The sequence below is a fragment of the Cervus canadensis genome, chromosome 6 (assembly GCF_019320065.1).
Source record: "Cervus canadensis isolate Bull #8, Minnesota chromosome 6, ASM1932006v1, whole genome shotgun sequence".
Lineage (NCBI taxonomy): Eukaryota > Metazoa > Chordata > Mammalia > Artiodactyla > Cervidae > Cervus > Cervus canadensis.
In genome coordinates this window covers 67,349,850-67,362,954 of record NC_057391.1, presented here as the reverse complement: position 1 = coordinate 67,362,954, position 13,105 = coordinate 67,349,850, and the positions used below count along the sequence as shown (strand labels likewise).

General features: G+C 36.3%; 1 protein-coding gene across 1 annotated transcript in view; it reads right to left on the bottom strand.

Annotated features, from left to right (window-relative positions):
* Positions 1 to 13,105, bottom strand: part of LRRC9 (leucine rich repeat containing 9) — a 112,077-nt gene that overhangs the window by 22,487 nt on the left and 76,485 nt on the right. The window contains exons 22-26 of the mRNA XM_043472953.1: positions 11,630 to 11,850; positions 9,931 to 10,053; positions 4,839 to 4,969; positions 1,687 to 1,795; positions 171 to 310 (exon numbers count right to left, since the gene is read on the bottom strand). Of these exons, the coding sequence (XP_043328888.1) occupies positions 171 to 310; positions 1,687 to 1,795; positions 4,839 to 4,969; positions 9,931 to 10,053; positions 11,630 to 11,850 (724 nt within the window). The remainder of the gene's footprint in view (positions 1 to 170; positions 311 to 1,686; positions 1,796 to 4,838; positions 4,970 to 9,930; positions 10,054 to 11,629; positions 11,851 to 13,105) is intronic.

The window sequence follows — 13,105 nt, the reverse complement described above, 5'->3', positions numbered from 1 at the left end:
CCACCAGGCCCCGCCATCTCTGGGATTCTCCAGGCAAGAGTACTGGAGTGGGTTGCCGTTGCCTTCTCCATTAAATAAGCTAAATGTATGTTACTACTGGCATTGATATGACTAACTGCTTTTAAAATTCCCAACCAAAATTATTTATAGTTGTAAAAAAAGAATAATACCTGTTTATTTTTGAAGTTCCTTGCTGCCCATAGCCACTTGAAGGCACTTTCTGGTAGAGCAGTTGTCTACTGGTCAAGTGAGTCTGAGGCTTTAGTCGGGGTATAATTGATTCAATATGGTTATAGTTTAGGCATAACACCTACAGAAAGAATCCATGATTACCCAGCTATTAAAATATGAATGATGCTGTATATATATCTTTGGTTTGAGGTTATCACCATCCTAAAAACTATGCTATGGATAAAACTTGGACTATACAACATAATTTAATATATTAGTGTTAACAATGACAAATTTTTATGTCCCAAATTGTCTGGATTTGACTTTGAAAGTGTTTTTTATTATTTGACATGCTGAGAAATGACACCATTTCAGACAAAGTAATGGAGACCCTAGAAAGCTGCTCAATTTTCTCAATCTGTATTCCTGACTTCTTTATTTAGATGAAATAACTCTTTAGTTGGAGAGATTGTTATTTCCCTAAGTTTAAAAGGCCTTAGTAGATGTCTCAAAGCTATAGGACAGGAGGCAATGAGGCTGCTTTGAGAACCATAGTGCCCTCCAACTTCGCTCACGACAGAGGCAGCTTTCGATCCCATCTCCTTTTAGAGAGGAAGATTCACTGCTTATAAGACAATCACATAAAATTGAGGTCATTTGACCCAGCAATCCCACTGCTGGGCATACACACTGAGGAAACCAGATCTGAAAGAGACACGTATACCCCAATGTTCATCGCAGCACTGTTTATAATAGCCAGGACATGGAAGAAACCTAGATGCCCATCAGCAGACGAATGGATAGGAAAGCTGTGGTACATATACACCATGGAATATTACTCAGCTATTAAAAAGAATACATTTGAATCAGTTCTAATGAGATGGATGAAACTGGAGCCCATTATACAGAGTGAAGTAAGCCAGAAAGATAAACACCAATACAGTATACTCACACACATATATATGGAATTTTAAAAGATGGTAACGATAATCCTATATGCAAAACAGAAAAAGAGACACAGATGTATAGAACAGACTTTTGGACTCTGTGGGAGAAGGTGAGGGTGGGATGTTCTGAGAGAATAGCATTGAAACAAACAAGTATACTATTAAGTGTGAAACAGATCACCAGCCCAGGTTGGATGCATGAGACAAGTGCTCAGGGCTGGTGCACTGGGAAGACCCAGAGGGATGGGATGGGGAGGGAGGTGGGAGGGGGGATCGGGATGGGGAACACATGTAAATCCATGGCTGATTCATGTCAATGTATGGCAAAAACTACTACAATATTGTAAAGTAATTAGCCTCCAACTAATAAAAATAAATGAAAACAAAAATTAAGGTCATTTGAAATCACTTTGGGAAGTAATACTTTTTTTCTTGGTGAAAAAATGCTTTAGGAAAAATAATTTATTTTCTTTAATGACATGAATATACATTTTAGTCCAAAGTAAAGAAGATTACAACCTGCACTGGATATCTTAAAAAAAAAAAAGAAAATTTGTGAGTGACTCACCTTCACATTAGGCAGATAGATTAATCCACTGAATGAGGTAAGATTATTGTTCTGTAGATTCACATTACACACATTTCTAAATTGGTCAACTGGAATCAAATCCACAGTTCTGAATTGAGACAAAGTAAATACAGTTATAACTTTAATAGGCATATTATACTGGTGAAATCTCTCACATGTAACACCAAAGCCATTTGAAAAATTAATCTGACAAATTCTATGAAAAAGAATTGTCATAATATAAAATGTATGGATCAAATGATCAGATAAATACATATTTTTGTTGGGTATATGTGTAAGAAAAATGACACAGAATTTCATTGACTTAAGAAATGTCTATTACCACATAAACAGCACTATCACAAAAGAAACATCCAATTTCTTTATAAATTCACATATGTGCTCATGAAATCATAGTGAAGTTGATACGATAATCCAAAAGATTTTCAGTTGTAAACTGTAGAGGATATATATGAAACAGATTATTTCTGAAATGCCAGGAAGGGGCTTGGGATGGGAAAGAAAAGGAGAAAGTAGGTAAGGTCTTTGAAAACAGTTTTCTGTGTAATCTCCTGAAAACTTTTATGGCATTCCACCTTATAAGGATGTTTTGATAATTAGTCAGAATGCTTGATTCCTAGTTGATAGCTTTAAAACTGTTATACCTTCATTTGAGCTATGAAGAAGAGCATAAAGCTAAATCACCTTGCTCTGATTCCTTCTTTTTTTAAGATATACAAATTTATTTCATTTATTTCTTTTCTAAATTGAGGTATAGTTGATGTACAAATTTATATAAATTTTAGATGTACAACATAGTGGTTCACAATTTTTAAAGATTACACTCCATTCACAGTTTTTATAAAATATTGGCCATATCCCCTTTGTTGTACATTATATTCTTGTAGCTTATTTATTTTATACAGGCTATATGTAGCTCACTCTCCAACCCCTATCTTGCTCCCCACTTCCCTCTCCCCAATAACCACAGGTTTATTCTTTGTATCTGAGAGTCTTTTTTTTGTTATGTCCACTAGTTTTATTTTTTAGATCATGTGCAAGTGATATCATACAGTATTTGTCATTCTCTGTCTAACTTATTTTCACTTAGTGTGATACCCTCCACTTATGTTGCTGTAAATGACACAATTCTGTTCTCTTTTGTGGCTGAGTACTATTCCGTTGTACATATTTATACTACATCTTACGTATCATCTGTTTATGACCATTTAGGCTGCTTGCGTATCTTGGCAATTGTAAATAATGCTGCTATGAACATAGGGTGCATATATTTTTTTAATTAGTATTTTTTTTTCCCAGATGAATGCCTGGGAATAGAATTGCTGGGTCATATGTTAGTTTTGTAAAAATGTCAGTTCAGATCTTCTGCCCATTTTTAATCAGGTTTTTTTTTTAACATTGAATTGTATGAACTGTTTATATATTTTGGATAGTAACCCCTTGTTGGTCATATAATTTGCAAATAATTTTACACATTCAGTAGGTTGTCTTTTCATTTTGTTGATGGTTTCCTTTGCTGCACAAAAGCCTAACCACATCTTTAAATCCTCAACTCTTAAGTTATAATTATAACATACTTTATCCATTAGTAAGTTTCTTATTCTTTCAACATGTTTTCATTAGTTATTTCCTAAGTGCAGACAATGTATTTAGAAAGTCTACAAATATGAAAGACACTGTCCATGCACTCAAGAAATGGGATACAGAAAAACTATAATAAAAAAAGGAAATTTGCCACAATATGATTAGGTATAACGGCATTTTAGGGAAAGAAAAACCTATTTGGGGAAGTCAGAAATGACTTCACTGGGGAGAAAGATCTTAAAATGAGACTTGGAGAATTTGGGGCATCTGTCAGGCAAGAAAGAGTTCCCGGCAGTGAAACAGCTGCAAGCAAAGGCAGAAACATGAAACAGCATTTTGTGACTGAGATTAAGGAATAGAATATTTTAGAATTTCTGGAGTATAAAGAGTTATGGTGCAGTAAAGGTAATGATTACAAGAGATAAAAATGGATTGGTAATGAAAGGGCCTCCCATGTCATACAAAGAGATTTAAAATTTTATTCTCTCTACAGTGGAAAGCCACTGAACGATGTTGAGAAGGGAAGTGATCTGATAAAATTTGCATTGTAGTAAGCAGTATGGATAATAGATGGACTTGCAGGTAAGGTTATATGAGACAAAAAACAATAGTTTCTAAAATAGGCAATTCTCCAATCTAGGACAATGGCAATGACTATGGAAAGAAGATAGAGGGAACTATGACACATACTTAAGACACAGACTCTGTAGAATGTTGTGATTAATTAAAAATGGACAAAGGAGAGAGAGAAGTGGACCTTAGATTTCTGGCTTGGGCAACAACAGGAGAATGTTATTTCCTTGATGCTATCTAGGGAGCAAATATTCAAATGAGGAGCCCAGGTTCAGGCTAAATTAGGGGTTCATCATAAATTAAAACAGCGGCTGAAGATATCTGCCTATGAAGAGTACAGAATAGAAAAAAGAAGAGAAAAGGATTTATTAACCATTATCATTATCTAACAATGAAAACATTCATGAGAACAGCATCAGAGGAATGCTAGCAGTGAAAGCCAGATAATGCTGGATTAGAGTGATACAATGTGAGGAGCAAACATAGTATGTTCCCATTTTAAAAACTTGGTTATAAAATAAAATAGAAATATAAAGTCTTAGAAAGAGCTTGATGACATCTTTAATCATAATGTGTGATAATAAAAGTTATTAATGCATTTCAAAGATGGTAAAGTTAATATGAGATTGTGAAGTAGGGTAGTCGATTTTCTGAATTACTGGCTGTATTTGGATAAGATGTATAAATTATAAACCTTACAAAAATAATAATGACTACACATTTAATTATAATATCAAATTGCTGTTGTTTGGTCATGTCTGAAACTTGCAACCTCATTGTCCTTGCGACTGCCAGGCTCCTCTGTGCCAGGACTTCCCAGGCAAGAATACCAAAGTGGGTTGCCAGTTCCTACTCTAGGGGATATCCCTGACTCATGGATTGAACCCACATCTGCTTGGCGAATGGATTCTTTACCACTGAACTGCCAAGGAAGCCCTCATAATATCAAATATCATATACTAAAATGATTGTACCTGATGGATGATGAAGTCCAATTTAGTTCTTGCATTTGGGTGAAGTTTGAGTGTCCTTGTCGTTCAGCAATCATATCAGAAGTCAGTCTGCCACCAAACAAATCTTTTGCACACTCAGTCTCTGCTGGTTCCTGTGTATGAGGATATTTAGAAAGTGATGTCCTCTCTTACAGATGATTCTGCTGTGCTTAGTCACTCAGTTGTGTCCAACTCTTTGTGACCCCCAAGGACTGCAGTCCCTCAGGCTCCTCTGTCCATGGAATTCTCTAGGCAAGAATACTGCAGTGGGTTGCCACGCCCTTCTCCAGGTTTACAGATGACTGAATGTCTTTAATTCTTTGGTTCCAGGTCAAAATGGAGTGGACTCATTTCTCCCTATTTCATACTAAGTATAGCCAAACCCTCTGGATATTACATATAAAATACACATAAGAGACTGAAAGGTTCAGAGAAGAAGGCAGACCAGCTAGGGACCTTGGGACCTGAGGAACAACATGTGGTGAGTTCTCTGGTGTGTTACTCTGATAATAATTAGAAACCTTCATCTACTGTTCCTGCTTGCCATATGGTCAGACAGGAGAATGATGAAAACCTGACCTGTTAAAATGATGTCCATATGGGGCACAGCCCTATGGAAATTGGTGGGTATATTAAAGTAGGGCACGTTGATGCCCATCTGAACTCGCTTTCAATTTTGGAAGGTGATTGAAATAGACAAGCAGATAGGCCCATATGTTCACTTAAGGTGGCCACCTGCGTCTATAAAATAGGTGGACATTGGGGGTCTATAGCAATGCAGAGATAGGCTGAATCTAGAGATATTCCTCTTGCACCCTCTTAGGTACAAAATGCCAATAAGCACTGTTCCATCTGCCAGCAAAAGAGACAGAGACTGCAGATGGCTGTGTGGCAGATTTCCCTGTGGGAAGGCCCTGAACATAGCTGGCAAGTCAGACTGAGGCTGGTAGCCCTGGGGAGCTACAAATAGGTTCTGACAGGAATAGATACTGACCCTGGACTGGGATTTGCTTATCCAGTGTAAATGCAAATGCACATAGTGCTATAAAAGAGCTGGAACTGAAGATATGACACCAATTTGGACAGTTGATGGTTATTTCTTCAGACCAAGGAACATGCTTTACAGCCATACTGTGCAACAATGGACAGGAAACTATCCTTTTCAGAGTAGTAGTTTGATGGAGAATTGGAGTGGGCAATCAAAACACTGGTTGTCTAAAACAGGGGGAGATAGAATCCTGACAGTCTGGGGTCTGGCTTACACGTCTTTCTGAGTGTGCTCACACTCACTGAACGTGAGTGGAGCTAAAAAGAGTGTCCCCGATGGATAGACGTCTATTTTTCTGGTGGATCTGGGGACAGGGGAAGGATGCTGATATGACTATGCACTTCTTACTAAGGAAGGATGATGCTGGTAAAATCATTATACTTTCTCTTTCCTTCTTCCTCACATCACCTCAACTTTTTTTTCCTACCCGATGCAGTGGTCACAGAAACACACCTGCAATCATAAGTGCTAGAAATAGGGATCATTTTTAAGCAAGAAACTATGCTTTTAAACATCTTGTCAGAATTCCTAAAGGCCTGATGGGGGTAGATTTTACCTTCACTCCATCTGGCAAAATTGGAATTAACAGTGAATGTATCTGTATTCCCTGGTAGCAAAAATAGCCCACTAGTTTTGCACCTATTATCACCTCGCCCTATTTTAAGGGAGGTGGGCTGAGGGGAGATATATGGTAGACTAGTATCGCTGTCTGCAATCTAGACCAGCACAGTGGTCAAACCTAATGTCCCTTCCAGAAGTGGAAAAATATGGGTATAAATGGAAAGAATGGGGAAGGGAAGTTGTGGGTAAAGGAATTAATAAATACGTAACATAATGAGGGAAATCAGTATTATTTATATTACCTCAAAAGAGGGTAGAGCAAGAGTTGATATTGTCTCAGTTCAATTACAGCAGATGCTTGAAAGGGTGAAGCTATGTTTTCTGAGACTACCCCTGTTTTAGGAGACTGACAAAAGTCTCCAATGGAAAGCTGTAAATCTGAGTAGCCTCACCCTGGGAGACATTTCCATGATTATGGACTATATAATAACTGAATGGGATTATAGCAATATTCCAAAATCTTTTGAATTTATGATCATTTTGCTGTAAAAAGACAAGGGCATGAGCTGTGATATTGTGATTTATAATAAGAAATATACATTTGGTCTTCGTCTACTGTTCCTGGCACATAGCTCCTAAAACTCTTGTAATTTCCTGTATTAGAGCCATGTTGTTGTTCAGCCACTCAGTCATGTCCGACTCTTTGCAACCCCATGGACTGCAGCACGCCAGGCTTCCCTGTCCTTCATCATCTCCTGGAGCTTGCTCAAAGTCATGTTCATTGACTTAGTGATGCCATCCAGCCATCTCATCCTCTCATTCCCTTCTTCTCCTGCCTTCAATCTCTCCCAGCATCAGGGTCTTTTCCAATGAGTCAGTTCTTTGCATCAGGTGGCCGAAGCATTGGAGCTTCGGCTTCAGCATCAGTCTTTCCAATGAATATTCAGGATTGATTTCCTAAAGGATTTACTGGTTTGATCTCCTTGCTGTCCAAGGGACTCTCAAGAATCTTCTCCAACATCACAGTTCAAAAGCATCAGTTCTTCAGTGCTCAGCCTTATGTTCCAACTCTCACATCTGGGAATCTTTTATTATAATATTGTGGTTTTTGTTTTCAATTCCTGAAATAGCTCCAGAACCATCAGGTGAAAGGAGCGTGCTGCTATTCCTAACAAGCCTTTCAACCACACCTGAGTTTATCTTAACAAGATGACTTTTGGAAAGTCCCTGAGAATGGGGACTGGTTGCCAGGAAAATCAACCATGATTAGAAGGTTGGAACTTCCAGTGACATTACCTTACTTCCTGGTATGATTATATATCCACGGAGCCCTGGAGACAGAGTGAGACTTAGCTGTCCGTGCTTTACCATTAAAAAGTCCTGTCACTTGGAATAAGGCATTTAAATTCTCTGGAGTTCTTTGTGTTCATTCACAAGATATAGGCTTTGGACTATGTTATTTCTAAAGTCAATGTCTATTTACCTCTCAAACACTCTAGGATCATATTGCCTTCTACCTCCTGCTACATCTACTTATGGTGGCTTTTTTTCCTCTTTACATTTACTAAATGAAAGTATTAAAGCCTCACTTAGATTTCTTTACTTTCTCTACATCTCTTTCCTTAGTCAATGGTATATGCTTTGGTTTTAACTAGACAACTTTCTTTAAATTACTTCCAAATCTAAACAAATGTAAATTAAATGTCCATATCTAAAGTTAGTCCTGTGTTTTCAATTGCCTGTTTGCCATCTCCAATCAGATGATCCACTATCGTATAAAACTTAGTATGTCCAACACTAATCATCTTATTCCTGAAACTACTTTCTTTCTATAATATTTCTGTTATGATATCTCTTACTGGCATAGACTCAAGCCTTATAGACCTCTTTTATTCTTTCCTTTCCTCATCTTGCAAATTTAATTGGTTGCCAAGTTCTGTCAATTTTTCCTAGTATTTCTAACTTTCAACTCTCCATTTTTAATACTATTTCCCGTTGGTTCATTTCAGTTTCTCAGTACCTCATATCTAGACTAAGCTAATAGTCTATTGGTTTTTTTGTCTATTGCTCTAAACACTGCTGTTAAATTTCCTAATACATAATTTTGAATTATGTTATTCCCCTACTCAAAAACTTCAATGCCTTCCCATTTCTTCTCAGTTAAAGTCTAGATTATTCAGACTAATCTTCATGTCCCATGATTAATTCATATATTCTACCTCATCTTACAAAAAATTTGTGGCAGCTTACAGGAGGAACATATAATCAAATAGTAAAATGTAAATAATAGTGAAGATTGAGAATGATGTAAGTTAGAAGAGATCAAATGTTGGGATAGGGAGAGAGACCATAAGTCCTACAGGGTTTCTGTTACTGAACCACAAATTTGGCACTGAGCTTTAAGGTGGTCAAAGTGAAAAGGAAAATAGTTAAATAATACTTATTGTCAGCGAGGAGACCATAACCTTTCTTCAGGGGGAAATGTTTTTTCTACACTTACTTCAAAAAGCACTTTCCGAGTGGCCCTTCGGTTGAGGGCACAGAGAGATAGGAAGGATAATATTCTCAACAACACCCTGGTGCACATGCAGTACTAGTTTCATATGCCTGTTTCAAAACCAACACCCAAACAAAACCCAGTATGCAACATTCTAGAGAACTGTTCATGTTTGAGGGAGAATATTTTTGATTCTTCATTCTGAGGAGGGTCCTGATAAAAGCAGGGTTAGAATTAGTAGTCTTATCAGAGTACCTCAAAGTCGCAAATAATCATAAACTATCTCTCACTTTTCTAGAAACTTGAAGAGTTTTATTGTCTGATAGGTGCTAGGCAATGTTACACAGGGAACTTTTTATTCTCCACACATTTGTTGTGCTCTTCTCCACACATTTGTTGTGCTATCCTATTACACGGAAATCAGAAGCCTTGAATGAACCTGCTTGTTACAGAATTCAAGTTTCCAAATATTGCTTTCATAGTCAATTCTATGTTCTGTGTTATTTTTTAACACAGTACAAAAAGTTATTTTTTACTAGTACAGTTTACTAGTAATGTTGACATACCATTCGTTGGTTCAAATATGTTTTCCTTAAATCTTAACTGTATTTTTCCAGGTAACAGGAAGCAGGTTTTAGGCCCAAGAAGATGGTAGGGCTCCAGGGCAGTTTTTTCTATACTGTCTCATAAAATTGTGCTCTTTATTTGTTAGGAATTGAATTCAGTGGGTGTAAATGTAAGCAGTATCTTCTCTTCTGTGCCACCTCATTTAGACAATTAAAAACTGGCCAAAGGAGAAAAAATTAAAACCCAGATCTAAAATGTGCTTTGGGGATCTAGATTTTAATAAGCATAGTTAAGTTTGGGTTACATACTAGTGATAAAGCAACATTCAAAATGACTATGACCTATGGGTATATATTAATATGCAGTTTGGACCAAATGCTATGAGTCAACAAAAAACTTACAATTGAGATTCCATCCAAAGCTTTCAGTTCTGGAAGATGAAATATTACAAACAACCGGTAATTTTCTTGATTCCATACAATAATGTTTCCATACATGTCTAGAATAACCAGGTTGCATAAACCCTGCATAATAAAATACATACATTTAATGTGACATACATATACACTAACTCTAACCAGTTTTTTCCCCTTAAGAGTTTAATCATCCTTGAATTTCAATATTTGAATTACTCTATCATTCCATAGTGATTTGAGATTTTTGAAGTGTACTATTTATAGTACACTTTCAGACTATTAAAGGTATAATTTTGTGTAGTATTTCAGTGGTCTATATTATATGATCAGAATCACTTTTTGGATACTGCTGCTAAATGTATTACCCATGATAAAGACTTGTAAAGAACTTAGCAAAGTTTAAAACATATGCTATGTTTATGGAATAACAGTCTATTAAATAGTATGTGGCTATTATGTAGTATACAAATATGGGCTTTCCAGGTGGCTCAGTGGTAAAAGAATCCACCTGCCAATGCAGGAGGCACAGGAGATGCCAGTTCAATCCCTGGGTGGGAAAGATCCCCTGGAGGAGGAAATGGCAACCCACTCTGGTATTCTTGTCTGGGAAACCCCATGAACAGAGGAGTCTGGTGTGCTACAGTCCATGGGGTCTCAAAGAACTGGACATGACTGAACACGCACATATACAAATAAAATAGTGAAATGAAGCAATGAAAAACACAGTCTTCTGATGAGGGATAAAACTGAAGTGCTTCTGCCTGGTAAGGGAGTAGCAGACTTCAATGTGCTTCCTTATTAGATAAGATATTTTGATGTGCCTTTGTTGTGAAGGAAGGGCCCTGACATGAGAGGGTAAAAACTACTTACTTTGCATCTATAATATAAAATATTTATTATGTAGCTATTGTTGATTAGGTTGACTCTACAGCTTTAGAAGTAGTTGTATTGGGGGAATATGATGAGGATAAGTTTGCAAGCAAGAAAAGATAGGAAATGGATGTAAGTTTTTGGTAGGAGATAAAGCCCTAGCAATGTGGTATCAGCAAAAGGAGAGAGGCCATTGGGAGTCTCAGTGGTAAGAAATGACCTTTGAACTTCAGAAACTATGAAGTCCTACATTACATTTGAAGTAAATTCCTATTCTTTGTTGTAGTAAACTGCCATTTTATTAAAACCTCCAGTAAAACCTGTTATACAGTAGCCTCAATATAAGAGATTTACTGGTGAGAATTATAGAAAGCAAAACTGGGCAAAGCTGACCAGAGAGGGTAGAAGCTATCAATAAGAGCCAGAAAGCAGTGAAAGATAATCAAGAACTGCTCTGAGAACAGGAATTGTTAATGAATCTTATCCCCCAGTCAGGTTAGGCAATCCTTGGAAATACTTAAGGAAGGCACAGTTAGAAAGAATGGGGGATCGGGTTATTTTATTTGTGGACTAAAATATATTTCTGTGAAGCTATCAACTTGGGGACACTATGGTTACACACTCACATGTTTGTATGTGTACACAAATTGAATGCAGATACATTTTAACAAACCTTGTTTTTCCTGATTTTTATTTTCTTCTTTACAGTTTTCTATATTTTCCAAATTCTATATAGTGAGCATGTATTACTTTCATAGTATAAATAAATAAAATATTTAGAAAAATAAAAACATTAGTGCCCCCAGATAGTCACCTTTAAATTGTAGATCTCCTGATTGAGAGCAATATAGTTATTGCTTACATATAATTCAATTAGTGTAAAAGCTTTTTGTAAACCACTCAGTGAAGTGATTCTGTTGTTCTCAAGAGAAAGGGAATGCAGATGAAGCATGTTATCAAAAGTATGCTTTTCCAAACCAGTGAGGAGATTATTATTTATGCTGAGGCGGGTTAATTTAGTCAGCTTGGAAATGCCTAGAAAAATAAGCAAATTCAAAAAAAGATTCAGACAGCACTGAAAGGTTAATTTAAAAAATAAGCTGCTGGTTGTTTTACTGTTTTCTTTTGCTAAGTTCAAGTCACTTGACAGACTTTATAGTATTGATCTTCATTGTTTTCCCTTTTGTTAAAGAAGAATATAATGTGCATTAAGTCCCAACTAATATGTTAAATTCTAATTTTGGATTTCTAAGTAGACTCATTTTTCTTAGATGTTAAGGGAAAGCACTGTGTAGGAATATTGAATTAAGCTTTCAAATAACCTTTTAATGATGTAATTAATTAAAGTTTTCATCATCACAATAATATAAAGCTCTACACAAAGCTTAAAGTAATCACTAACCCGAACTGTAAAACATTAAGGGTAAGGAACTAGAATATAATGCTCTGGAAAAGTATTCCTTACTGTGGCATCATTTCCAGTAAAAAAAAAAGAACTTTAATTCTACCTTTTTATGCTTAGAAGTACTTTAAGACAGAAATGCTACCTCTCACTACAATCTAATCCCTATATATTAATATAATATGTACTGTAGACACTTGGTAACTGTGGATAGGATGATGCAGTTGAAAGACCAGAACTTTGGAGTCAGAATTGATTTTAAATGTAACACTACTAGATTTAGGACCATAGATAAATTATGTAGAATTATGTAAACTCTGAGCCTGATTTTCCTCCTCCATGAAATGGATATACTGAAATCTACTTCTAAGGGCTATGGAATTAAATAGAGTGATATTTGAAAAGTATCAGTTATAGCTATTGGCAAATAAATGAGTACTCAATAAATTTTATTCATGTTCCCCTCTCACATCAGCCTTTATCATGGGACTATGAAATGCTGAAAGTAAATCAATCTGGGGCCCGTTAGGATGTACTATCAAAGCAAAAGTCCTCAAATTGGATATTAGGCCTATATGTGTTTGGGAAAAAAAAAAAAGGTAAATATCTGTTAAAGTTTAGTGGGGTAGCTATCTTTGAAAAGTGGGTATAGGGAAAAGACAGGTTGAAGGATTCTTCCTTTCAATGAGCATATGGTGGGGAATAAAAAGGAAATGGGTTCTCAGTTGTATATACAAAGCAAAATTCGCACCCTATTGTATGGGAGTGGAAGACTAGTGATGGTTCTAAACACAGATGCCTGAGCTAAACCTCTCTACCCTCTTACTCAGCTGAAATCTATAGAAGAGAGGCCTGTGAATCTGTACATATATTTGATTAGTATCCTAA